The sequence below is a fragment of the Podarcis vaucheri genome (assembly GCF_965113315.1).
Source record: "Podarcis vaucheri genome assembly, chromosome: 13".
Taxonomy (NCBI): Eukaryota; Metazoa; Chordata; class Lepidosauria; order Squamata; family Lacertidae; genus Podarcis; species Podarcis vaucheri.
The window spans coordinates 20604019-20631671 of record NC_138751.1 but is presented as its reverse complement, the minus strand read 5'-3'; the positions used below and the strand labels follow the sequence as shown (position 1 = coordinate 20631671).

Genomic DNA, 27653 nt, shown 5'->3' with positions numbered 1-27653 from the left:
CTGTAACCCGAGGTACCACTGTACTTTGCAATATAATAAAGATTTTTTTAAAAGGAAATAAAAGACTAATTAATAAGCGTGACAGCTCTAATGCGTTACAACAAGCTGAGGGTGGGGTGGGGGAAATGAGGCCCAGGCAAAAGGGGCCTGGCTCCCGGTCTAACGTTGGAAGTTGCTCCAATACATAGATACGCAAAAGGCGTAGAGAGGCGAGGCTGCGTTCGACGTCATCAAGCCCGGCCGACGAGGGCGGCGTTCACACTGTCGGCTTCGCCGCGCGGCCTTGTCCGTCGACGTCATTTCCGCCCCTGCGCTTTTCGACCTTTTTCGGTAGCAGCCGGAAAGGGTAACCCCGCGGCGTGCGCTGGGCGGAGCCTCTTTTTCGTTCGGCCGCCGAGGAGCAGCCATGGCGGAGCCAAAGGTGCGGCTGATTCGGGGGGCTTTTCGGTTGCTTTTCTCGGAGGCTAATGGGCAGGGAGGCCGCTGGGAGGGAGGGCGGCGGGCCTCGTGCTGGGCCGCATCCTGCCTCCTCCTTCCCTGCCGTCGGCTGGTAGGGATAGGGCCGGGGGGCCCTGGCGTGGAGGGAAGCGCGGCCTGGCGGGCGAGGCGAGGCTGCCGCCTTTGCGTGCGGGGCCGGGGCCTCGGACGGGGCTAATCATGCTGATGATGCGCCCGTGTGGAGTGGCTCCCCGTCACCGCGGACTAGCCGCTTGGATGGGGATACATATGGACCGCGTGGTTCCTGCGAGCGGGCCTCGTCCCCCCATCACCACGTTGCTGTTTTCCTCATTTAATCGGAAGCAACATCTACGGAGGACTTGACATTTTCAGGTTTATGTTGAATGGAAGGAAGAATCGGGGGTGTTCAGCGGCAATATATATAATCATTTAAGGTTATTTTTTAATACTTAAATGTAAATCGGTGGGCTAGGTATGAAAAAGAAAGAAAAAATGACCAGGTACAGGCCAGTCTGGCTCATCTGGAATGAAAGGAGAGGGGCTCCTACAAGCAACTGCTCTCTGCACCATCACAGTCTCTTTCTCTATTTTAAATGTGGCAGCACATCTTTTTCCAGAAGGAGTGCTTCTGTGCAGGATCCCAGTCAGGAACCTGTACTCTTTTTCGGGATACCGTGTTGCATTTTTCCTCTCTGTTCTCTCTCTCTTCTGGCCCCACTCTTCCCATGCTGAAGCCTTTGCGCATCTGAAATGGTGTAGTGCCTCTGAGCAAGCCAATATTTCCAGCTCAGTTCTCATTTTGCCACCATTTCTGTTGCTCCTTTCCACCGGTTTGCTATTATAGAGGGTTATAATAAATTAAAAAATTAACCAGTAGCACCTTAGAGACCAACTAAGTTTGTTCTGGGTATAAGCTTTTGGGTGCATGCACACTTATAAGGTGCTACTGAACATTTTTATTTATTTATTTTGACTGCATCTGACCAACATGGCTACCTACCTGAATATAGAGAGTTATAGCTTGTTACACAGGTTCTCAGGGTGTATACAAAGTGGGGCTAACTGTACAACTATATAAGAAGCTGGTATGGGTAAAAAGGAAGAGCCAATAAGGTAAAATCCTAGTGCAGCAGCAGGCGCAATATTGCAAGAATAGCAGCTTTCACAGTAAGTTTGGCTATGTAGGAGAGAACTGGCATATAAGGATGCAGAGGTACTTGTTTGGGAAATATGAACCAGACTACTATGCAGTGTGATAGGACTTTGTTACATCATGGATTGAAGTAAGCCAAGCATAAACCCTGAAACTTCATCTGCTGATTTGGAAGGGTTGGGGAAACCCCATGGCTTCACTCAAGAGACCTTTATTATTGCCGTAGCATTAACATTTACTTGGACTTTATCAGCTTACATGCCCCCCAACTAAAACTCATTTCTTTCTCCAGGTATTGGTGATTGATGGACGTGGCCACCTGCTGGGTCGTCTGGCTGCCATTGTGGCTAAGCAAGTCTTGCTGGGTAAGATTCAGTTCCAGGGAAGAGGCTCAACCTATTGAGTATTACTGGTAGGCAGAGGATACACAGTTTTCTGTGCTAACAATTCAGCTCCTTCTGATATACTTTGGGGTAGATTGTGAGGATGTTTGTTTTTTGAGTCTTGCAGCTGTGATAGCAAATTATTTTGTTCTGGGAGTGCTTCAAACTTAGATTTCTCAAAGGATTGCAAAGTGAATGTGGCCTTTCAAATTAAGAGGCATAGTTTCTAGTGTAGAGGATGATAAACCTTTTTTCTCTCTTGAGGGTTACATTCTCTCAGGGGTATTTACTGGGGGGTGCATGCCAAGTAGGAGAAACAAATGAAAAGGAACCAGGATCTGCTACTAAGTTGCCAAAGCCTGGGGTAGGGGCTCAACCTAGGTTCTTATACTTGAGACACATGTGCTGTTACATTGATTTGTGAGGGAAGATCCATGTGATTTCTGAGCTTGGCCAACTTTGGAGCACACAGCTGAGAAGGAGTGGGATGTCTGTTGTGTACTAAAATAATGGGCTCAGCTTGCAGTTTTCAAGTCTCATGCTAGGAGCTGGGAAACATGAGATTACCTTGTCTGTAGCAGGCAGGTAAAGTATTGAGTTCCTCTTCTGAACGTTAGTGTCCAGCCTGTGCTCTGTGGTGAGGACACAGTCTCAATTTGCACTCTTCCCCCTCCCCTTCCCAGGGCGCAAAGTGGTAGTCGTGCGATGTGAAGGGATCAACATATCCGGCAACTTCTACCGTAACAAACGTGAGTACCATAGTAGATTTAAAAATCTGTCTAAATGTCTGGCTAGGGTTCTTGTTCTACTGTTGTCTCTCAAAGTACTTGCATTATGTTGTGGACAGAATGTTTCTCCATGCCTATAATAAAGCAATGTCTCCATCTGTGACAAGCACAGCCAATCCTTCAGTCTTTGAGGCTGAACAATCTTATCCCCTACAAGGCTGGGAAACCTGTGGTTCTTTAGATGTTGTTGGACTCCAGTTCTCATAATCTCTAACCATTGGCCATGTAGGCTGGAGCTGATGGGAGTTCAAGTCCAGTAGTATCTTGAACGTTGCAAGTTAACCTTCCCAGGTGTAGAATAAAGGTGGCATTATTACAGAGACCAAGTAGTACTGACTTCACAGGTTTGAAGCATAAGCATTAGATACTTTGAGGCCCAGTGGTTTTTTTTTTGTTTACTGGGGAATGTGTATGCTTCCTGAAATGGGAGGATTGGCAGTGATCCTTGAGTCTTCAAGAAGACGCACTAGAGAGCAACAGCATTTATATGAAATGTAGCTGAAGACCTTTTTTCTTGCAAGTGATAACTAGGGATCAGAGAGAAACCTGGGAAGCTGCCTTACAGCAGGCTCCAGACCATTGTTTCATCTAATTCCATATTGTCTGTGGCAGCTCTTCGGTGTTTCAAATAGGTCTTTCCGTTGATCCTTTTAAATGGAGTAATTCTCTAGCCATTATAGCTGCAGAGGTGGTTTGGGTCAAATGTGGATGCAACTGGTAAGGATTCCATAAAGAGAATTCCAGAGGACAAAGAGCCAGTTAACGGTGGAGTGCTCAGACCCGTGCCAGGTCTAGAGGAAGGAGATAGCATTGTGCCAACTGACCCATCTCTGCAAGTGTCATTTTTGCATAAATTCAGATTCTGGCTTTTCTTCTTGCCCAAAAGACATAGCATTGAGCTTATAACTTTAATAATATTAATAATATCCCACCCTATTTCCCAAAGAAACCTGGGGTTTGGTGTCGTATTGTGTTATAATTTGTTAGAAGTTGCCCGCAGTGGCTGGAGGAACCCAGTCGGGTGGGCGGCATATTGACATTATTAACATTTAAGAGCATATTTCAAACATTTACGAACAATTTAAAACCATCTGCAGATATTGAGAACATCTAAAAACATTTTTAATTCTTCTGTTGTCATTCTGGTCAGCTTCTGTTGGCACGTCTATGATATTGTGTCGTGGACTAGCTAGCCAGTCGTAACTGCCACTGTTGCTCATTGGTGTGCAATGGCATTGGCTTGAGGAACAAGATGGGTGTGATGGTGGTCAGTGATGATGCCTTTCCACCATTAGTTCGAGTGTCATGGCCATGAGATAACTTTACATGCACTACCATCTGAGACCACCACTCGCCTCTCATGGCAAGTTCTGCCTCTATTTGATATAGAATATTTCCTTGTCAGTATGCCTTGTTCTTGTACAAATCATAGAGTCTGTAAGACCTGTGGTCTGCATGAAGACCTGAAGGCTTTTATGCTCTGCGGGGCCTGTTCTGACTGCTGTGGTTATTAACCTGAGGCAGTGTAAACATAGTTTCTAGACAATAAGAAATGAGTAGGCGGGTCTTGAAAAGTCTGCAAACTGGCTTGATAGCCATCACGCTTAGGTAAGTAGTATATATATAACTGCATATCTGCTAGCCTCGTGCTCATGGTAACTTTCTTGCCAGCCTGTTCTAACCGTGCCATTCTCTCTTCCCATTCTCCCAGTGAAGTACCTTGCTTTCCTGCGTAAGCGTATGAACACCAACCCGTCCCGTGGTCCTTACCACTTCCGTGCCCCTAGCCGGATCTTCTGGAGGACAGTGCGAGGTATGTGTATTCTCAACAACTTTTATCTGACCAAGAAGATAAATTGATGTGTTGGGGCATGCCCATCACATGGTATATTCACAAATCAGTATTCAGTGGGAATCAACAGTTCTACTAATTTGTGTTTTACCACTTTTACTAAAACATGTTAAGACTTTAACATGAAACCATTTCTGGTCTGTGTCTTTTTCACATATTCACTCATGGGTCTCTTTGGTTCCATTTCTGTGTTGAATGTGTGAGTTTTTATCTGTCTTTTACACATGCAGTTAGATACAGGCAAGCCCCAGTTTACATGGTGGGGTTATTTTCCAAGGCACCACGCGTTGAAATGAATGAGTATATTTGAAACACCATTGAAAAAGCCTGCAAACACCCCATTTTATTATGCTTTGGGGTCACTTCCAGGTTCGGCGTACATGGTCATGCACATATCAGACACACCTAAACTGGTCACTCACTGCCTGTATATATTTAATGTGTGTTTTCTCAAAATACACAGTTCTCTGTGCATTTTGATGTGTTCTGACCTAAAAACTATATCACAGTATTCAGAGAAGTATGAAATCCAGTGGACAGCTATGTTCCAATGCCCGCTCATGTGTTTATATTGCAATTAGCAAAGATCAGTTTCTTAAAAGCTGCCCTAATACTGCATGGTCAGTATATACATCCCAGTGGGTGTTCATTTCCAGAATTTGCCCTAAAGAGGCAAGTTGTTGTTAATAATAATAATAATACATTTATTATTTATAACCCGCCCACTCTGGGCAACTTACAGCATAAATAAAACAGAATAACATCAAACATTAAAAACGTTCCCAATCCAGGGCTGCCTTCTAAAAGTTATGCAGTTCTTTATTTCCTTGACCCACCCTCAAATTTTTGACTTTATTTCCTATAACCCACCCTCAAATTTTTATTCTAAATTTCACGCTTCTTTTAGAGGGCACATACTGCTCTTTATCCTATCCTGGGAGTTCTGCTCCTCCAGCCTCTTCACCTCTCCTCTCCCTTTGCAGGAATGCTCCCACACAAGACCAAACGGGGTCAGGCTGCCTTGGAGAGGCTGAAGGTCTTTGATGGCATCCCTCCTCCTTACGATAAGGTAACTTTCCTTCTGTCTTTGGTGCTTTGCCATCATTACTTCCTGATCCTGTTCTGTCAGTGATGTTTCTCTTATACCTACATTGTTTGACTTGAAGAGTGAGAAGAAAATTCCAAACGCTGAGGCAGATTTTGCACCTCTGGGAGTGCTCACAGTTGCCTTTGTCTCGCATATATTGCTTAATGGGACATGTCTTCTCTTACAGCGCAAGAGGATGGTGGTCCCTGCCGCTCTGAAAGTGGTCCGCCTCAAGCCCACACGCAAGGTATCTTTTACCATTATGTTTTAGTAGACGTCTTACAACTGCAATGAGGGGCACACAAAGTGGCTTGCCAACATTTCTGCATTCCAGTGCCATAAAGCGCTAACAGGGGGAGGGCCTATAACGCCCCTGGCCCCAAGTTAGACCTGGAGCAATACACTTTGCATGTGTAAAGCCTCAGGTTCACCCTCCGGCATCTCCAGTTGAAAATCTTGTGTAGGTTTGTAGAGAGGTAGCCTGAGGCCTTGGAAAGCAGCAATACTGGAGCAAATGGACTGACTCACAATAAGCTTTATATGTTACTTCTGGAAGCCCCCACAAATAGTATTTAAGAACAAAATTCTGAAGGTATTGCTTTGGGAGCATCCTTGGTCTATTAATGGGACCCTTTCTTTCTCCATGTGATCATCTTGAAACCTCATGTCATGGTCAAACCTGCCTTGTCCCCTATGCAACTGGTTTCTTTTGGTGCTTGCTTCAGCCTATCAGAAGCAGCCTTAATAGACTGTTCCTGGCAAGATGGCCTTAGCTACTGCGCTCAGCAAGTTCTGCTATTGGCTGGTCAGTGATGATGACACTCCACCATTAGTTCGAGTCTCAAGACCATGAGACCACAACTCTTCATGCACTACCATCTGAGACCAGCCCCTCATAGTTGGAGCTTTGTGCTTTGAGTGGGGGCAAAACAGCCCTTTGGGTAAGCAGCAAGGCATATATAAATTAGAGCAGTTCGTGTGCAGCAGGAATTTGGGCTCTTAAGGAGTCACCTGTGGGGTCGTTCAGATTTTGTTGCGTTCCAACTCCCATCATTCCTGGTCGTTCTAGTTGGGGCTGATGGGAGTTGGAGCAACAACTACCAGAGGGCAACAGGCTCCACATCCCTGTTTATAATGTGTGCTGCATTGAGGGTTTGCCTGGTGGTGAAAGTGCTAGGAACGGAGCCAATAGTCTCCCTAGGAATATTATTGAAAGCGGAATTCTGTGGGCAATAGCATGTGGGTTGGGAAAAAGGCCTTCATGCAGTTGCTGTGTGGGATTCAGTGAATAGAGGCAAGAAGGGGTAAGCGAGGAGGTAGCTCCCAACTTTGTGTGTGGGCAGCGACATCTTGTGCACTGGAACAGCACCCTGCAGTGCTGGAGGCTTGTAAGTTAATACGTGTCTTTCCCAACCACAGTTTGCCTATTTGGGTCGCCTTGCCCATGAGGTTGGGTGGAAGTACCAAGCCATCACAGCTACCCTGGAGGAGAAGCGCAAGGCAAAGGCCAAGATTCATTACACAAAGAAGAAGGAACTGAAGGTGAGTTAGCCTGAAATCATAATTATTGTAGGGAGTGTTCTGGGTTTAGTGGAGAAAGGAACCCCTCTCCCTCCCTTCCCCCTTTTAATTTAAAAATGGAGGGGGAACCAGAACCTTTAGATTATTATTACAGGCAAGAGTGTCTATTTATGCCACTCCAGCAGGTGAATAGGCTTCAGATCGTTGAAGATACCTAAGCTGAACTTTGGTTAATTCCCCCCAACTGTCTGTCTTCCATCTGTATGTAAAGTTGTGTGTACATGTTGTGCTCTCTTAACATCAGACCTCCTCTTCTCTTACAAAGCCTACCTATGAATTTACTTTTTCTTTTCTTTTCTTTTCTTGTAGAAACTCCAAAAGCAGGCAGAGAAAAATGTGGAGGGCAAGATTGCAAAATATACAGACATCTTGAAACATTACGGCATTCTGGTTTAAATAAAACTATTCACAATAAATGATATAGTTTACAGGTTCTTGGTTTTGTGTCTGTGCTTTAAAATCACTTTTAAGTTAGCCAATCAATAATTGCTACAGCCAAATTCTCTTCTGCAGTGGACTGGAGTTGAAGGGAAAAGAGGCGTTGGTGTGAGTAAATGGTTCTTGATTCTCTGGCAGAGGAACTGCTGCACTTGGGAGATCATAGTTCTATGAATGGGTTGGATTGCTTTATAAGAGGTAAAAAGTGGTCTTAGTCACTTTTTAAAAATTGCTTGACTGACACTTTATTTCTCATCTGGTGCTCAGTCCTGTAAGCCCCTCCGTCTTTTGACCTTGTGCCGTACACAAACCTCTTTATGCTTTGACAGTAGGATTGCCAACTGCTGAACCCGTCTTAAGTATGAGAATAGTCTTAAAGAAGAACTTCAAAAGAACTTCAGCTCCAAGCCATGAACTGTTTTACTTAGGTCACACTTAACAGGTTTGGCCTACTTCAGGCATGGCCAAACTTGGCCCTCCAGATATTTTGGGACTACAACTCCCATCATCCCTGACCACTGGTTCTGTTAGCTAGGGATGATTGGAGTTGTAGTCCAAAAACATCTGGAGGGCCAAGTTTGGCCATGCCTGGCCTACTTGCATCTCTCTCAATTGCTGGCCCTCCAATAACCAAATTTGCTAGCATCACCTTTGATTCTGCCGGCATGCTCATTTTAGGCCTGCACCAAAGATCTCAGCCCCCCCCCCCTTCTATAAATGTTCTGTTTAGGTACCATTAGAGAGAATACCACTAGGGTTGTGAGTATTGGCAATAAGGAGCAGGAGATAAATATTTTAAATCAAAATAATGACTTCTTACCTCACCCTCTTGGTCAAAATGCTAATTATGGCCGTGTGGAATACAACCAATGGGAGTAACTAGATAAGCAAGGGATAACCATTTCTCCCCTGAGTTCCATTCCATCCCTTTGAGGAATTAACAGGCATGCATTAACTCTTAAGGACTAGGTGTTTTGAAACAACAGTAGATGCAGGGAGAATATATCCTGCCCACATTTTCAGATAATTTGTTTTCCAGGTAGACAAGTTTCCATGCCCTGACCCAGACAGTACTCAACAGCATTCATAAATGCAGCCACTCTTCAGGTAATAGAATGTTTTCCGACAAAAAAAGTGCAAAGTTTATTTTCTGCTCTCAGATTGGTTGATACATTGGACCTGATCTTGTTCGTAGATCACACCCACTTGCCTTCGTGCTTCATCAGAGATGGTTGCTATGATTTCACTCTCGTGTAAAGGCATGACAGGACTTTCCTTCAAACCTGCACAAAAGACAGGTTAATAGAACCTGGATTAATAGGTACAGTTCTAAGGTCTGAGTTTCAAAGTAGCTCTAGACTGCAATCGTATGCACATTTTCCTGGGCCTGTAATGTAGGAAATGGGACATTCATTTATCTAAGCTAATAGATATCCCTGTTTTAGCACACATCTAAACTCTCAAGTTATACAAGATCACATTTATGGCAGAGTTTTTAGGAGAGCAGTGTTAGTGGACAGAAGGGGGGTTTGCTGTGATGTCTATATGAAGCCTCCAGATTCAAGGCCAGTATGCCTCTGGGTAACAGTTGCTGGTGCGTAATATAGTAGGGGAGAGGTCTTTCCTTTCATGTGCTGCTTGTGAGATGCTTGGAAGTGGAGGCGGCCCAAGAGATTTTCTTTGAGCCAAGCAGCAAATGCTGCCTCAGCCAATCACACCCCATAAAGTGCAGGGCAGGGGCATATAGTGTCCAAGGTTGTTACTTTGGCACCTGAGGCAAAAATATATAATTTATCCTGCAGGTGCCTCTCCCCTCCCTGGTATTACAATAAATTTCCAACAGCAATAAAACATTAAGTAACTAATGACTTACTGTCCTTCCATGTAATTTAAAAATTTGAAGGCTCGCTTTGCCTCTAATGTTGCTAGGGGGAATCTTGCCATCCAGATTTTGCTGAACTTCAACTCCCATCAGCCCCAGCAAGCAGAGCCCAATGGTCTGGGAAGATGGAAGGTGTAGTTCAGCAACATTCTGGAGGGCCAAAGGTTCCCCACACCTGACCTAATGGTAGGGCCAGCCCTCCTCGAGACATGTGGTTGCCCTCGCTGGTTGAGCTATTCACGTTCCTCAAAAACATCACCTCCACAGGATCCTTACCCTTCAGTAGGCACAGCCGGACATGTTCAGCTTCGTATCGCAGCCCAATGTCGTGCTCGAAGAACAGCGGTTCAGGAGAAGTTGGCAGGGCCCATTCCCAGCGCTTTCCTTTGAGAAACATGACTGTGGGGCTGTTCATGTGGTTGGGGATCTAGAGAAAGAGAAGAAACATGCATTTTCTGATGGGAAGCAGAGAAACTCTGGGATTTGTCTACTCTGTGAGAATCATAGCGGTGATGTTCTATGATCTAGACTGTGCTGGTGACTGCTAGATTCCCATCTCCCTGATCAGTCTTAGCTAAGGGTGTCAGAGAATTCCAACAGAAATGGAGAAAGGAGTGGAAGTTGCCCCTGTTGGCTTTTTCGTTCCATGTGTGTGGGTCAGAAATCAGGGTTCATTGCCGTTCTGTGAGGTGAATGGGGAAGAGAAGCCGCTGCTGCTCGGAGGCAGAATTGCCAGAAACACCATTAGTATTGCTGCCCTTTGGTTGCTAGGGGCCTGCCCTCGTCTGTGGGGTGTTGCAGCTGCTTGAGGAGTTCTCACTTATACATGTAGTCGGGTGAGGCGGCTCACACTGAGGACTAGCAACTTCCTAAGGTCACCTAGGGAGTTCATGACATGCAAAGGCAACTTATGAATCAGAGAACCATTTGGGTGGCAGCTTGAATTCTACAGCAACTCTCACTACCCAAGCCTAAAATCTCTCTCTGCTTCATTGTCCTTGCCATTTGGACTTCATTTCCCTCCAACATAACCAATGGGGTGTAGATCCCTATTGAGCCACAAAAATCACTGAATGACTTTGGGTGTCATCGTTCTACTTCACAGGGTTGTTGTGACTTTAAAAGTACAGTGGTGCCTCGCAAGACAAAAAGAATCCGTTCTGTGATTCTCTTCGTCTAGCGGTTTTTTCGTCTTGCGAAGCAAGCCCATTGACGGATTAGTGGATTAGCGCTATTAGCAGCTTTTAGCAGCTTATCGGATCAGCTGATAAGCGGCTTAGCGGCTTAGAAAAAGGGGGGGAAATGGGGAAAAAAACCACAGGAACTCGCAAGACATTTTCATCTTGCTAAGCAAGCCCATAGGAGATTCGTTTTGCGAAGCACCTCCAAAACGGAAAACTCTTTCGTCTAGCGAGTTTTCTGTCTTGCGAGGCATTCGTCTTGCGGGGCACCACTGTAGTGAGGAGCAGACCTATATATGCCGCCTTGGATGTCTTGGGGGGGGAATTTGATACAGAAGTAAGTAATCCTAATTTTTAAAAGTAAGTGTGCATCTTCCTCATCTCCATCATATATAATACAATCACCATTTATGAATCCACAATATTCCATGCTACAGATGGGCATAATGGAGATGACGTAATACTATATGATTTGCAGTAAATTCACATGGATTTCCGACTTCTACTAGCTTATCTATAGTAACAACAAAAATTGTGTCCATCCTGTTCTCCCTGAAGTTTGGTATTTAAAATTCTTCATCTCGAAGTAACTCAGGTGCAGATTTTATAGCATATCTATCCCAGGGTATGGATCACAGAGTACAGGAGGCCACTGGCTCCGTCTCGCTGAGCCACCATTTTGTACACCCAAGCCTCCATTTTGTACCTGTCAGTGGACACCTTGTGCTTCTGGTTAAGTAAACAAAGCCCACCTCACAAGTCAGGCATCTGCCCACACCACTTTGCCAAGTACCTTGATGATCCCATCAGTTCCCCCAATTAATGCCTCTCCTGGTAGATCGATCATCATGGTGCAATTAAGCACAGCCTGCCGGTTCCCTGAGTAGTTGAGGACGATGCCAACGGTTTCATCCGCTCCTGGGAAGCACAGAAAAGGATGTGATGCATCACTAATCCATATCTCCCAAACATTAATTATAGCCCTAGGGCTCCCACAAACTCCACTCTCTTCACCCCACTGTAGCTTCCTCACCTGACTCAAGTAGGAACCCTGAGGCTGTAATGCTTTGTGGCTTCTCAGGCCCAAAAATCATCGAAGCAAACTGAATGAGGTAGCAGCCCAAGTCCAGAATGACGCCTCCACCCAGTTTCTTATCCACCAGCCTTGGGATGTCATCCATCCGGAAGCCTAGTTGAGCTCGAAGCACCCTCAAGTCCCCAAGATCCTTCTTACTTAGCAGAGTGCGGATCTGCTCGGATACAGGGAAGAATCTTGTCCAGAAGCCCTGGAAGAGATGGAGGCTAACTTATACCCTGCATTTCCATTCGGGAAAAGAAAGAGGGAGTGGGTATGAAGAACAATTTGGCATTCGACACAGAGTTTCAGAAGCTCGGGAACTTCAGCCTGTGTGTCATACTAACAAGTGTCTCAGCAAACCAAGTTTCTAGTCCTTAGGATATTTAAAAGTGTGTGGGCAATGCCTGGTGCAAACTGTAAAACTAAGAGAAGGCTGAGAAGCGGGTGAATCTTCTGAATTTTTATTTTTATTTTTAATTTTTTTTGCCCCTCCACAGTGACTAGTGTTTAATGCAAGGGTCAGCAAACTTTTTCAGCAGGGGGCCGGTTCACTGTCCCGAAGACCTTGTGGGGGCCGGACTATATTTTGAAGAAAGAAAAAAAAAATGAAAGAAGGTGATTGGGCCAGATCCGGCCCCCGGGCCTTAGTTTGCCTACCCATGGTTTAATGTGTTAGGTGCACTGCAATTTTAGGTAAGAAAAAAACAAACAAGCCCATTGGCTTATGAATCCAGCAAATAAAGCACTAGACTGGCTAGGGAGAGCCAGTATAGTGTAGTGAGTGGCAGGAGATAAAACTGAAAAAAATAAGTGGGATGTATGGAAAAGAAAGAGTGATTCAAACATGTGAATGTACTAAAGAACAGAATTTGGGAAAGAGCCATTGCTCAGTGGCAGAGTATCTGCCTTGAGTGCAGAAGGTCGCAGATTCAATCCTTGGCAGCTCCAGGTAGGGCTGGGGGAGAACTTTGAAACCCTGGACAGCTACTGACAGTCAGTGCAGACAATACTGAGCTAGATGGACCGTTGGCCTGATTTGGTATAAGGCAGCTTCCAATGTAAAAGGTAAAGGGACCCCTGACCATTAGGTCCAGTCATGACCAACTCTGGGGTTGCAGCGCTCATCTTGCTTTATTGGCTGAGGGAGCCGGTGGCCAGCATGACTAAGCTGCTTCTGGCCAACCAGAGCAGCGCACGGAAACGCCGTTTCCTTCCCGCTGGAGTGGTACCTATTTATCTACTTGCACTTTGACATGCTTTCAAACTGCTAGGTTGGCAGGAGCAGGGACCGAGCAATGGGAGCTCACCCAGTCGCGGGGATTCGAACCGCCAACCTTCTGATCGGTAAGTCCTAGGCCCTATGGTTTAAGCCACAGCGCAACCCGCGTCCTTAGCTTCCAATGTAGAATGTGCAAATCAGGCAACTTTTCATTATTTATCCAAGTTGGAGAATCCTCATACAGATTTCAATTCTATCCTGGCAATCATAAGGGCTAGAAACTTCAGGGTGTGTTATAAATTGAAACAAAAATCTGGAATTCCCCTACACTCGCTCACCTCTTTGCCTAAGGCGGGAGATGAACTGGAAGAACAAGGAGGGAGGGAGTGCAGGAGGCAGGGGAGAGAATGAGGAGGGAGCGCAGTAATATATACGGGTTTATTGGAGTCAGGATCTACAAAAGCAAATGTGCAGGATTAGCAGCATGTGACTGGAAATCAGTGACAGCCCAGACTGCTAACAGTCTTGCCAGGACCTTGCCAGTGCCCCAGAGTTCACATGGTAAAGGTTGCAATGTCAGCTCGCGCCTTGCAAAACTTTAAGCTTGCCACATTTATTAGATTGCCAGTTTCCCTGTCACAGCTGAACAATGCTGACATTCAGCAGACAAAACATTCCTCCTCACTATGTCCGCAATCATAAGGGAGAGCTGCACCTGCTGAATTTCTACCTGTTGCACAGTATCTCTATGGGAGTGTTGCCAGAAGATGATCAGTGGGGACAACTCTGCTTCCTGCATTGTTCAGAGCAGCTTAATTATGTTCTCTTGCTAGCAGTTAACCGCAATTCCTTTGGTAGCCAGATATCTAAAAGAGAATCTCATCCCTTATATAACCAGCTAATCACCATGCTCTGCAGGAGAGGGCCTTCTGTAAATAGCATCTAATTGGAAGGTCCATTCTGTACAATGCAAGAATCGAACCTTTAGCATAGTGACACCTACCCTTTAGAAATCCCTCCCATTATATGTCAGCCAGGAGCCGTCTCTGTTTGTAAGCTAATTTGGGCCCATGTTGTATAGGGCCATGTGAATTAACACAAGACCCTTGAACTTGTTACCAATTTATCAGGCTTCCCATTACCAGAGATTGTGGTTTGTTGCTTTCTAATAAGCCAGTATCGGAAAATGCAAGCAACAAACCACAGCTTTAAGATTGGCTAGCAATCATCAAACAAACCATGATCCCTGGTTGAGATGTAACAGGAAACTAAGGCTTCCCGGTTTCAACAGGGGAGGAATGTGCGATAGCATAGTGCTCATTCACAGTAAACCATAATAACTAAAAGGCCACCTCTAGACTGTCAGTAATTTGCTGGACGGATTCAACTGTTTACCAGAAATTTAGGTTTTGCACAATGGAAGTGGATTAAAATATTATGTTGCTCTTGTACAACAAATCCACTTTTTAATTTTTTTAAAAATGACTTCTTGCAGTTAGGAAAGTGATGCAGAAATGTACTAAAAACTGTGGGATAAACAACTGATTAACAGAAAGATGTAGAACTACTGTGCAAACAAATCATATGAGTTCTCATTGCCTCAGTGCAAACAAATCAAAATGAATGTTCAATGAAGACCAGACGTAGCCTAACCTCTGTGTAAGCTTTGTGCAAGCAAATCAGCATGAATGCTCAATAAACAGGCAGAAATAGGACTTGAACCCATATCTTGCAGACAGTCTTCACTCTTTTTCTGCTGTATCACACTGACTGCTTCCCACATTGCCCCAATATTTCCTACCTCCATGAGGAACACATTGTTCTCTTTAGCCACTTGTACCATGTCCCAGACTTCTGCTGCATTCATGCCCATGGGTTTTTCACACAGGACGTTCTTCTTCGCACGGAGGAAGAGGAGGACGAGTGCATGATGCTGAGTATGGACCGACCCCACATAGACCACGTCTGAAAGAGAGATCCCGGCAGATGGGGATCAGAAAATGGGGAGCAAAGCAAAGTTTTAGCCACAAAACCTGTAGGCTCAACCTCAGTCTGTTTTCTGTGGCCTGAAACTAGTGAAATGATAAAGATGTTTCTGAGCAAATGTAGAGAGCATTCCCTCACCACTATCACAGCCAACCTCTCAAAGATCCGGGATTAGTGGGCAAAGCTTCTATGTTAGAAGGTGGGACTTTCCATGGTAACTTGAACCCCACCACTATGAAACCACTGGAGGGAAACCAAGAATCTGAGTTTTGCTCCTTATTGTGGCTGGGTTCCAGATCCTGAGAAGCCTGGAGTATGTTTAATACAGGGGTCTGTTTAATATAGCAGCCTATGGGCCTGGCCTGATCTAGCCCACACAGCCTTCCCAACTGAGCCACCAGCATCTCACTGTCTTCTCAGCCTCTTAGCAATCTGTCCATGGGGAGGCGGAATGGCCTTCCCTTTCTCCATGTGCAGATCATTTAGCTTCTGCTCTGCATGAAAAAGACTGTCTTTCCTCATAGCACAGTCCTTCCATGCAGCTTCTTCATGGAGAAAGAGAGACATCTATTTTCCTCTGACTTCTGTGCTGAACTGTGAAGATGAAACTCCTGTTTCTCACACAGCTCTGTCTAGAAATTCTACCATCTCCTCATAGAGCTGTGGGTTGAGGGGCTATTTGAGCTGAGCCGAGCTATTGTATTTCTATGCTGCTTTTCATTCAAATGAATCTCAAAGCGGCTTACAAACAATAAATAACAATAACATAATAAAGCAGAATAGAACAAATACAACATAAATCATATAAAATAATTAACGAATCTGCAACAAAATGATTGCAACCTGTAAAACGCTATTAACAGAAAATAAGCGAAATATCACAATTGCAGCAAAAGTAATGTTATGTGATTAACAAATTGATGTTTATAATCTATAAAACAATATTAACAATTCCAACAAATAGCAACTAAAAAATATAAGCTAAGTGCTGTTAAGTTCACACACACGCTCTCCACTCCCCTATGCCTCATAATCTTTCACTCTATTCAGTGCATTAAAATACACATAAGATACATATAATGCCGTTGTTAAGCAAGCTCAGCAGTCTGACCTGCTCTGAGACAGCTTCTTATTGTTCTTTTGCAGGGTCACTGAGAGATGTGTACAAGGGACAGAGAGAGGGTGGCGTCTGATGCCTTCCTGTCTGAAAGCTGTTTCCAGTTTGATATCCAGATTCCATTAGAACAGCCTTCCCTAACTTGGTATCCTCAAGATGGGTACAACTCCCATCATCCCTGACTCTGGGCCTGGGTGCTGGTTGGGCCTGATGGGAGGCATAATCCAGAAGCTGGGGAAGGCTGCCTTAGAAGACCACACCTCGTTCCCCTTTCCCCACTTGGGCTGATTTTCCAAGCTCCATCCGCCTCACCTATGTCAGGGTCCTCCGCCAATTTATCATACGATCCATAGGCCTTAGGAATATTATGCTGCTTGGCATATTCCTCAGAGCGCTTGAGGTCTCGAGAAGCAATGGCAGCTACCTGGGGAGAGAAGAGCCAGCCTATGAGAGAAGAGGTCGTGAGCGACAGAGCCTCACGTCACCCTAGTTTGTAACTGAATGCCAAAGTAAGTTACAAGCTGATCACTTTTTGTACCATCACAAGAATGATAGGAGTCTGCTTTATAGTGAGTCGGAGCATTGAGACACAAGACCTACCCACCTTGGAAGAATGGCAGATGCAACTAATAGACTATATGGAGATGGCGGAAATGACTGGCAGAATCCGAGACCAGGGAGAAGAGTTGGTGGAAGAAGATTGGAGGAAATTTAAAACTTATTTGCAGAAATATTGTAAAATTTTTGAATGTTGATGACATTGAAATGAATTGCAGGGGTTCTAGCAACAAGGTAAAATGTAAGATTGGATTAATAATAGACAAACTAATAGGACATGAATTTGCTGAACCAATTTCTAAAAGGGATACAAAAATGGGAGACGTGAGGAAGTCAGGAAAATAAGTTAACTAAAGATGAGAAATTAAGAAAGAGGGAATTTTTGTTTTCTTTTATATGTGTTTTTTCTTTTTCCTTTTTGTGTTTAATGTCTGTATTTTTGTATTTTGTAATTTTGTAATTTTGTATCTTTTTCGTTTTTGTATTTTTCTAAACTTTTCTATTGTTAAAACCTAATAAAATATTATAATATGTATATATATATATATATATATATATATATATATATATATATATATATGCAGGTTTTGGTGTCTTCGGGTGTCTTCCCGTGTAAGAGTCGGGGTGTCTGTGCGACGTTTCGACGAGGTCTCACTCGTCATCTTCAGGCTGGTGCTTTCGGCTTCTTGTTACTGGAACAGAGCAGAGTCTGGTGTTTGAGTTCCTATAAATACTGTTGAGGGGTGTGGTGTATAGCCTCCAACGTTCTGGGCAGAGAGGAAGTTCCTAGATTAGTGTGCCTTTTCTTCTTTTGTTCCTAAATTACTTGAGGGATATCTTGGGTGATTTCATGAGTGATATTCTGAATATCACTGGGTGGGTATTCAGAATATCACTCATGAAATCACTCAGGATATCCCTCAAGTAATTAAGGAACAAAAGAAGAAAAGGCACACTAATCTAGGAACTTCCTCTCTGCCCAGAACGTTGGAGGCTATACACCACACCCCTCAACAGTATTTATAGGAACTCAAACACCAGATTCTGCTCTGTTCCAGTAACAAGAAGCCGAAAGCACCAGCCTGAAGATGACGAGTGAGACCTCGTCGAAACGTCGCACAGACACCCCGACTCTTACACGGGAAGACACCCGAAGACACCAAAACCTGCATTCCTGTACCCGTGAAAATCTACGAAAGCATATATATATATATATATATATATATATATATATATATATATATATATAGTGAGTCGGAGCATTGGTCCATTTAGCTTTAATATCGTCTGCACTGACAAGAACTGGAATAAATTCATTGAATATATAAAGGAGAACAATAAAAGTTTAAAGACACTAGCAGGACTGGAATAATACCTTCAATGTAAATTACTAGAGTTATGATAATAATATACGCAATAAGTATGTGATGTATATACCAGCAGCTGGGAGGGAGGGAAGTCAAAACTCGGCAGACTCAAAGGGTTTATATTGTGATAATAAGAATTGTTGGGAAAAGGATCGTATGAAGAAAACAATAAAAATTTATTTGAAAAATATATATATATCGTCTGCACTGACAGGCAGCGGCTCCAGGGTTTCAGTCAGGGCAGGGGCGTAGGAAGGAGGGGGCGGGGAGTCTGCTCCGGGTGTCACCCTGAGGAGGGGGGTGTCAAAATGGCAGCCAGCCAAGGGCTACACTCACAGTAGGGTGGCCAAGGGTGCGCGTGCGCCGTTGTTATGGGCACTGCTCGAGCGCCATCCATATGGGTGCCACTTGAGTGTCGTCCGTATCAGCAGTGCGCATGCACCACTGGGTTATTTGCCCTGCCCCTTGACACCCTGCACTGGGTGCCGAAGAGCCCTCCTTCGCCACCGAGTCAGGGACCTCTTCCCCCATCCCTACTTGGAGATGTCTGGAATTGAACTTGGGACCTTCTGCATGCAGAGCAGGCGCTCTGCCTCCTGAGCTATGGCCCCTTTCAAAAGTCAATATAAAGAATGGTGCCTTTCACCCTCAACCCATGTGAGTGATGATAGTGCCCTTTGGTGATTATGCGTACAGAAGCAGGGAACAGCGACTCTTTTGAGTTAAATCTTTTTGCAGCATTTGGCTGTAATGCGCATCAAGTTCTGACAAATCCTGAATCTCGAGGTGTGGCTCCTAGGAGGGATTTCATGCTTACCTGAGGTGAAGTGGGATCTGTCTAAGGCTGCACATATCAAACCCAGGAACCCAGGTGGGTGATGAAGAGAGGGAGCAGCTTTGCAAAACTAAAACTTGTGTCTCTAAGCTTCAGGGAAATGCCAGGATCAGGGGCAGGCGGATGGGCTTTGTCAGCAAGTGAGAAGTGTGGCGTGCACAAATGTTTAACAATGAGATGTATAAATGCTGCACAATCAGATCAGGATGAATGCTCATTATCACATAACAACACCACAAACAAATAAGAACGAATGCTTAATAAGAAACTGGCACCATCTAACTTATGTGGAAGCTTTGTGCAAGCAAATTACGGTAGGATGGATGCTTAGCAATCAGATCATCCGGAGGAGATCATCTGGAATCTTTCTGTGTTTTGTTTTGTCTGTTTGAATGAGATACCCATCAGAGCTTGAAGAAGATGACACCCTTGAGCTGAGAGAAGGAAGAAGAGAGGTAGCAGAAATAACAGCTGGCAGTTTTTCAAAGGCAAGAGACAGAGAGTTGGGAGATTTTAGCTGATGTTAGCTGAAACTGGGGGTGTAGCCTTGGGTGGATGCCCAAAATGCACTTTTCTCATGAAGACATATTTTCTCTTGAAGGAGTGGCAGTCATGCTCTGCTTCTTGTTGTTGTTTTTGTCAGTTGGTTAAAAGAAAAGACTACTTGCTACCCAGAACTGCAGCAAAATGTTGCGACTCTTTCCCTTGTAACCTTTTCTACTCTGGAGAGCTGCTTCTAGGCAGTGGAGACAGGCTAGCCCAACCTTTGCCAGCCTTGTGCCCTCCGGATGTTTTGGAGGGCACCAGGTTGGTAGACCAAACCATGTCCGTCCTGACAATCCTGAGCTAGATGGACCAAGTGGTTTGACTTGGTATAAGGCAGCTCCCTGATAGATCACACAGACCATGCATACAGGTTCACATAGAAAGTGTTGCATGGAAGCAAAGTGGCCGAGACTGGAGCACCAGCAGTCATAGAAAGTGATGGTTCCTGGAATGGCAGATCAGGAGAACAGCAGCCCATCATGTAATGGGATACAATTGCTGTTGGGGGTTCCACCCTGACACTTCTTGTTTTTAAGTTACATCTAGATCCCAGCTTTCCTCCAAGGAGCTCAAGGCGACATGCATGGCAATCCCCTCCCCATTTTATCCTCACAGCGACCCTGCGAGGTAGAGATTAGTCTGAGAGACCGTGAATGGCCCAAGGACACCCAGTGAGCTTTATGGCTGAGCCATTCAACACTCTAACCCCAGTTTTTTCTTGAACTTGGGTCCTCAGCTGTTGTTGGACTACGACTCCCATTATCCCTAGCTGGCAGGGCCAGTAGTCAGGGAGGGTGGGAGTTGTAGTCCAACAGCAGCGGGAAACCCAAGTCTGAGAAACACTGTTGTAGCCACTATGCCCTGTTCACTCTCATTGTCAACACTTAATTTCTGGCAGGACACCTGTGTCTTTTAACATCCGCCTGTGAAGCAGAAACAGAGAAGACAAGGGCTTTTGAGGCACGAGTAAACACCCTACACCATGTTAAACTGCCAGTCCACGTCACTTGTTCATTATTGTCAGCACTGACTGTCTTCAGCTTTCCAGGCTTCCAGGCAGGGAGCCTATTCCAGCCCTAGCCAGATACACCAGGGATGGAGCTTGGGAACTTCTGTATGCAAAGAATGAGCCCCACAGCTGAGCTTATAACCAAGCTTCCCCTCATAGAAAATGGGGCAATTTGTCCCTCTACCCCACTGTTCTCTACTCTGACTGGCAGCTGTTCTTCCAGGTCTTTCTCCAGAAAGTAATTCTTTCTCCAGAATCACTACACGAGAATCTATTTTTTTAAAAAAATAACTGGCAATAGCAGAGATAGAACTTCTGCCTGCAAAAACCACGTGCTCCACCGCAAAGCTCCTCACTTTTCTCGCATGGGGAGGGAAATCTTTGCCAGCTATGTTTCTAGTGACAGGGAGCTCTTAACGGCACAGAAGCTCTCCCAGAAGAAAGCTGGCAATTCTATTATCAAAGTGTGATCGAATATGGTCTTGGCTGCCCTGTGCCCCCATGCCACCCACCCACACCATTTGTTCCCGGCCTGTTATCCAACCTTGTGATCCACTGCCGGCAAAGTCTTCAAGGCCACGATGAAATCGTGGCTGATCTTCCCAGCGGAGCAGATCCCCCAACGGAGAGCCATTTTGAATTCCTGAAGCGATGCGGCGCGGAGAGGTGCTGTTCCTTCTGCCTGTTTTCTTCAGGAGGGTGCAGCAGTTTGTCACTCAGCTGCCCACACAGAGGGCTGAGGCTTAGCGTAAAGAGGCAGGCTGGGGAGCCCAAGGGCAGGTAGAGGCCTGCTTGCCTACTTCCAGAAGTGTTCGCGCAGGTGAGAAGAGGAATGAGGCAGCGATGCACGGGACAGGGAGGAGGAATCCTGGCTTTTCAGCGCGTGGGCTGAACACATGACCAACGCTACCTTGCACTGAGTCAGGCCGCTGATCCATCTAGCCTGGTAGGGTCTATTTTGAGTATGGGCCAGAGGGTGGGGAAGAAGACTCATTTTGCATTTTAAGGTAAATCTGTGTAATCTTAACTTTCCGAGACAACAAAGCCATCCTTTGAAATTCTCTGAATTCTGCCATGCCAAGTAAAGTACGCAAAAGTGTTTTCAAAGGTCCATAAGAATTGCAAGAATTCATTAAAATAACGTTCAAAAATTGCATCGGATCAGCGGAAATTGTTCTGCAAATGTCTGTATAGTAGGCAACGTGGCATACAACCGTGTGTGTGTGTGTGTGTGTGTGTGTGTGTGTGTGTATGGAGAAATTCTTAAGAAAATGCTGGTGAATTTTCATGCGGACTTAAAAAACAAAGAAACCCAAAAACCTGATGTGGAGATTGGAGGATTTGGGGGGGGGGGTTGAGAAATTGAGGGAACCCAAACATGACAGTTTCCCCCATTCCCAATTTTAAACCTGATTGCTGTTCAAGAATTCAGAGAGGGTGGGATTGGGCCCTTCCCCCAGCCTTGGCGCTTGAGATTCTTGTACAGTGGTACCTCAGGTTAAGTACTTAATTCGTTCCGGAGGTCCATTCTTAACCTGAAATTGTTCTTAAGCTGAAGCACCACTTTACCCAATGGGGCCTCCTGCTGCTGCCGCGCCACCAGAGCAAGATTTCTGTTCTCATTCTGAAGCAAAGTTCTTAACCTGAAGCACTATTTCTGGGTTAGCGGAGTCTGTAACCTGAAGCGTATGTAACCTGAGGTACCACTGTAAATGGAGATGTAAGAAACTGAAACATGGACCATCTCTCTCAATGCTCCGTCATGAAGCTGCAGCCCCTTTCCCTCGATTCCTGAGGATCAGTGGACGTTTTGCACAGTTCAAGCATCTCTGCCCCCACCAAGCTGTCCATTACTGGCCCCCACCAGCCAGCACAAAACTGGGCAGCGGCTAAGTTCAGCAGGCAGCCCAGAGCTGCATAACAGATAGAAATCAGCTGACAAAGCTTTTTCTCAGTGATGCTGGCGGAAAGCTTGTTTCCTGCTACTTAGTGTCTGTGTCTGTTACAGGCAGCAGTCTTCACTCTCACAGCTCCTTGACTGCTTGCATTTCAGAGGGTAGTGAAAACTTTGCAATTTAATCAGGCTCTTGTGCCCTCCTAGTTATTTGCACAGTTGTGGGTTTCATTGTCTCATCTTTCTCTCATCTTTCTCTGTTCTTACAATATTACTGAATGAGAGATATTTGGATAATATTTCTCTTTTATTGTAGTTCTCTTTTATCGCTCTGTTTGTTTTTAACTGTTCTTAAGCTTTGTGTGCATTTCATGGATCTGTATGTCACTTTGAGACTTTTTGGTGGGAACTTGTGAATAAGTGAAAATAAAATAATAATAATAATAATAATAATAATATATTTTACAGTGGTACCTCTAGTTAAGTACTTAATTCGTTCCGGAGGTCCGTTCTTAACCTGAAACTGTTCTTAACCTGAAGCACCACTTTAGCTAATGGGGCCTCCTGCTGCCGCCACACTGCCAGAGCACAATTTCTGTTCTCATCCTGAAGCAAAGTTCTTAACCTGAAGCACTATTTCTGGGTTAGCGGAGTCTAACCTGAAGCGTCTGTAACCTGAAGCGTATGTAACCCAAGGTACCACTGTATTGGGTTTAATTGTACACTGCTCTGCACTTTAGAAAGGAAGAGGAGATAATTTAAATCAATCAATCACTCAGTTAGCTTTCTTTCTTTCTTTCTTTCTTTCTTTCTTTCTTTCTTTCTTTCTTTCTTTCTTTCTTTCTTTCTCTGTCCTCCCCTGCAATATCCCAGGGCTGGTTGCAGCAACATAATCATACAACAGAAAACAAACGTACGAGTTTATATACAATTATAAAAGCAAGGGAAACACCTCCAGAGAGGAGAAGTGGGTACCACAAAAATATCTTAACAGTGAAAGGCCACAATAAAGAGGTGTGCTTTCAGCATATGAGGGAGGAGGTGCAATGAAGATGCTTGATGCACCTCTTCACTCTGCTCATTGCACCACTGGCAGAAAAAGGAGGTGCGGGGTGTGTGGTCTGCCCTGGGTGTCATCCCTGAAGGGGGGTGACATTGCCGCCCCGCCCCTGCAGACGGCTTGTCTCACGCCCGGGTGCACAGCATGTGCGCCACTCCAGGTGCCAGAGCAACTAGCTCCGCCTCTGCATTGCACACTCCCTTTCCCCCATGAAACCCAGGCATCCTAGAATCTGTTTTTAATTAGAGGAATTAGCTTTGGAATATAGTGAGTCATTATGTGGAACTTGCCTCTAGGCATGTGTGAAGTGCGTTGCTGTTCCTGCACCATTAATGCCATTATTCTCATCACCCCCAGATCTGAGGAAGCTGTGATAGGGTTTCTAGGTAAAAAGTGATGGTTGTTTCCTAGAAGGGTTGTCTTTTATGTCTCTCATTTGGTCATTTTTGTGACTAGCTTGACGAAGAGTTCTGAAGCTTCTGCACACTATTTCCTAACAACTTGGTTGGTCTAACCTTCCTATATACATAAAAATGTAACGCTGTCGTCACACAGCTACTGTTGATTTCAAAATGGTAGTTTGGAACAACTGCAAAGCTTTGGATAAAGCTGTTTTTTTCTGCAAGAGGGGCAGGTGGGGTTGGCAAGGAATGTGAGCAGAGGTGCATCCCTTAGTCAGAACATAAGAAGAGCGTGCTGGATCAGGCCAATGTCCCATCTAGTCCAGCATCCTATTTTCACTTTGGCCAGTCAGATGTCCATGGGAAGCCCAGAAACAGGACCCAACTCCCAAAGTTTCCAGCAATTAAGATAATAATGTCAATGCGTATTTTGAAATTCTCCTGAAATTCATAGTAGTGAGTGGAGCCCAACAACACTGAGCTGACTGCAGTACAGTGGTACCTCGGGTTACATACACTTCAGGTTACTGACTCCGCTAACCCAGAGATAGTACCTCAGGTTAAGAACTTTGCTTCAGGATGAGAACAGACATTGCCCGGTGGCAGCAGTGGAAGACCCCATTAGCTAAAGTGGTACCTTCAGGTTAAGAACGGACCTCCAGATCGAATTAAGTTCTTAACCAGAGGTACCACTGTAACTTACTGGGCCGCCAGCAATTTGTGTCTTCTGTTTCCTTGTTCCTCCACACCCGCTCTCTTAAGCTGGGTGGTTGCAAGATTTTATCTCTTAATCCCTCCCTTGTTGTTTTGTAAACCTTCTCCCTGGAAAAATGGGGTGCTAATTTGAATTTCAGGTGCCATCTCTTTTCCTGGCAGCAGCGATGCATTTTGCAACACCCAGGGTGTAAAGCCTGTGTCAAGCTTTGCCTTTAAACTGGCTTGATTAAAACTGCTCTGCTATCCAGACGCAATCTCCATTGAGTTCAATGAGATCTGCATCCTAGGACGGATCATTAGGAACAGTCTAAACACTCATTATTTCCTCCCCAACGAAACTTGAAATTGTTGGTGTCTTGAGAATACAGAGCGCCTTGTGGGTGTGGCAGCCATGGTGTGTGGTATCCCCTTCCAGCTTTGTAGCATTCAAAAGTTTTCAGTGTTTTCTGCTCATGCTGACTGCAGTACAGTGGTACCTCAGGTTACAGACACTTCAGGTTACAGACTCTGCTAACCCAGAAATAGTACCTCAGGTTAAGAACTTTGCTTCAGGATAAGAACAGAAATTGCACGGCAGCGGCAGCAGGAGGCCCCATTAGCTAAAGTGGTACCTCAGGTTAAGAACAGTTTCAGGTTAAGAACGGACCCCCAGAACGAATTAAGTTCTTAACCTGAGGCACCACTGTACTTCTGTAGGTGTGGACTGAGAGGTTCTATTAGAAACATATCCTTGCTGACTAGAGCTCTCAATATATTTTGGACTACAATTCCCAAACACCTTGAGAGCTGTAATTGGGGCTGCTGGGCTCTGTAGTCTAAAGCATTGGGGGGGTGGGCACCAGGATGGCAAAGGCTGCTCTAGAAGCAAGACCTATTTATTTCTACTTCCCTTAATCTTGTTTTTCCCCCACACGCCTACACAAGCTCAAATAAAAGCCAAGCCTTTTTGATCTGTAGTGTGGCTGTTTCTTCTCTGATGACAATTAGACAGCCAAAGCTTGTTGCCTTCAGCAATCTTGCAAAGTGACTGTGACACCTGGGCTAACAGAGCCCATTATGTCCCAATAGCCCAAACCTTATCCATTATTCTAGCTGTTTTCCCATGTTACTCTATTGAAATATTAAATTTTCACAGCGCAATCCTATTCAAGTCCCGTTGAATACATTGGAGCGTTTTCTGATTGCCACCACCTTTCTCATCTCAAACATTTTGCATGAAGATCCCCAGGCAAATTTCTTCCTAATCTTACAATCGCTCCTTTCTTTAATCTTCTTAAATTCTTGCCAGAATCCGAACTGGTTGGCTGGGATGAAATCTTACAGGCTCACATGGTGTAGCCTGGCTCACACCGTTCCATAAAGATGCTGAATGACTGACACTGTTGTTGCACCTGCAGCCCAGGGAAAAGCACTGAGAACAGCTCTGTCCGGCACCTCTTGTGGTGTAGTGGTTAAGAGCGGTACACTCGTAACCTGGTGAGCTGGGTTCGCTTCTCCGCTCCTCCACATGCAGCTGCTGGGTGACCTTGGGCCAGTCACACTTCCCTGAAGTCTCTCAGCCCCACTCACCTCACAGAGTGTTTGTTGTGGGGGAGGAAGGGAAAGGAGAATGTTAGCTGCTTTGAGACTCCTTAGGGGGGTGATAAAGCGGGATATCAAATCCAAACTCTTCCTCTTCCATTTTGTGTGCTGTTACATAAATGCTTTTCAAAGGGTGACCTAAGTGCTGAAGTAAGCTGGTATTGACATTAATAATCATACTGAGTCAGCCTACTGGTCCGTCTAGCTCAGTAGTGTTTACTTTCCAGGGTTTCAGTGTGGGGGTTCTCTCCCTGTCCTACCTGGAGATGCTGAGGAATGAATCTGGGATTTATTTATTTTTGCATGCAGAGCAGATGTTCTACCCCCGAGACACAGGCCTTCCCCCAAATCCTATGCCCCCCTTTTTCCATTGATCTCTGTACCATCAAACCAAAGGGATGTGAAATTCGCAGAGTACTTTTCTAGGCTCTTGATCCAGCTGAAGTTACTTGTGAGTGAGATGGTGATCCCTGTGCACACTTACTGGGTAAGGGCGACTTGCTTCTGTGTAAACTTAAGAGAGCACACTGAGCTGCCTGTCCCATTGAAAACAATGGAGCAAGTTAAAGTCATGACAAAAAAAAAAAACCACTTCTGCCCCATTGTTTTCAATGGAAATTGCTTGTCATGGCTAATTTTAATTGGGACCATCATCTTTGAGGCTGTACTGGATATTTTTCAGCTGATTAAACCAAACTGCGATCGTGGAAGTTAGAGATTTGCTATAAACACACACACACACACACAGAGAGAGAGAGAGAGAGAGAGAGAGAGAGAATCTAGTGGATGCAGTTCATACTACTTTGCAATCTACACTTCATAACTTTGATGTTATAAACCACCGAGGGGAGCAACCTACAACCCAGGGGCTGCATTTTATAAAGCCCTTAATACCTCCTGATAAAATAAACAGACATTCTCTATATTTTGGAAAGCTGTTTGTTTCTTCACTATACATTTGGGCACCTTTTAAGATAAAGGAACCAAATTTGGTATGACTGTTCCTGAGATCACGGAGCAGGTTTTCGTCGATGTTTGTATATGATTGGGTGCCATTTTGAATCAAGATGGTGGGCTGAACTTTTCAAAACTGCACCCATTTTTTGGCTTCAGAATTCCCAAACGGTGCCTGGTACAGGCTATTAGTAACATATGATTATATGTTGTATAATCTCATCCATGCTTCCTCTTGCCCTCCCCCTCCCCCCAGGAAAACCTGCTGCCTACTGCTGGATCTGAATAAACATAAACTGGGTTTTATTGACGTTTGTTCTGATTGGGTTTTCTGGGGGAAAGGCAAATCCACTCATGCCTGTGTCAAGAAAGCATGGGACAAGCACAAAACTGTTTGTGTTTTCTAGGCAAGCAACAAGAAGAAGTCTGGATGAGCCCTAAAATACAATATAAATCAGTGTCTCTGGTTGTGATGAGGTTGGAAACAGAGATGTGAGGAAGGGTAGTTTGGAATCCCCAACTGATGT

At 44.9% G+C, this 27653-nt stretch overlaps 2 protein-coding genes across 2 annotated transcripts; one reads left to right on the top strand and one right to left on the bottom strand.

The window, feature by feature from the left end:
- Window positions 1-309: 309 nt before the first annotated feature.
- Window positions 310-7737, top strand: RPL13A (ribosomal protein L13a). The gene is made up of 8 exons (XM_082197143.1): window positions 310-421; window positions 1905-1977; window positions 2679-2744; window positions 4495-4596; window positions 5619-5704; window positions 5910-5969; window positions 7142-7264; window positions 7613-7737. Exons 1-8 carry the CDS (start codon window positions 407-409, stop codon window positions 7697-7699), a joined length of 612 nt encoding a protein of 203 aa, XP_082053269.1. The 5' UTR covers window positions 310-406; the 3' UTR covers window positions 7700-7737.
- A 1122-nt stretch (window positions 7738-8859) lies between these two features.
- Window positions 8860-21362, bottom strand: LOC309517689 (trans-1,2-dihydrobenzene-1,2-diol dehydrogenase-like). The gene is made up of 7 exons (XM_082197076.1): window positions 21064-21362; window positions 16517-16628; window positions 14903-15066; window positions 11838-12090; window positions 11598-11722; window positions 9900-10050; window positions 8860-9024 (listed from the first exon to the last, which is right to left on the bottom strand). Exons 1-7 carry the CDS (start codon window positions 21151-21153, stop codon window positions 8885-8887), a joined length of 1035 nt encoding a protein of 344 aa, XP_082053202.1. The 5' UTR covers window positions 21154-21362; the 3' UTR covers window positions 8860-8884.
- Between the last annotated feature and the right edge of the window lie 6291 nt (window positions 21363-27653).

What these genes read in the sequence shown, in the direction of transcription:
- LOC309517689 (XM_082197076.1), bottom strand. Translation starts at nt 21,153, where the DNA reads ATGGCTCTCCGTTGGGGGATCTGCTCCGCTGGGAAGATCAGCCACGAT. An exon ending in TGCCGGCAGTGGATCACAAG is followed by an intron (nt 16,629 to 21,063) that starts GTTGGATAACAG and finishes TTCTCTCCCCAG; the next exon opens with GTAGCTGCCATTGCTTCTCG. An exon ending in AGGGTTCCTACTTGAGTCAG is followed by an intron (nt 11,723 to 11,837) that starts GTGAGGAAGCTA and finishes TGTGCTTCCCAG; the next exon opens with GAGCGGATGAAACCGTTGGC.
- RPL13A (XM_082197143.1), top strand. An exon ending in CTTCTGGAGGACAGTGCGAG is followed by an intron (nt 4,597 to 5,618) that starts GTATGTGTATTC and finishes CTCCCTTTGCAG; the next exon opens with GAATGCTCCCACACAAGACC. An exon ending in GCCTCAAGCCCACACGCAAG is followed by an intron (nt 5,970 to 7,141) that starts GTATCTTTTACC and finishes TCCCAACCACAG; the next exon opens with TTTGCCTATTTGGGTCGCCT.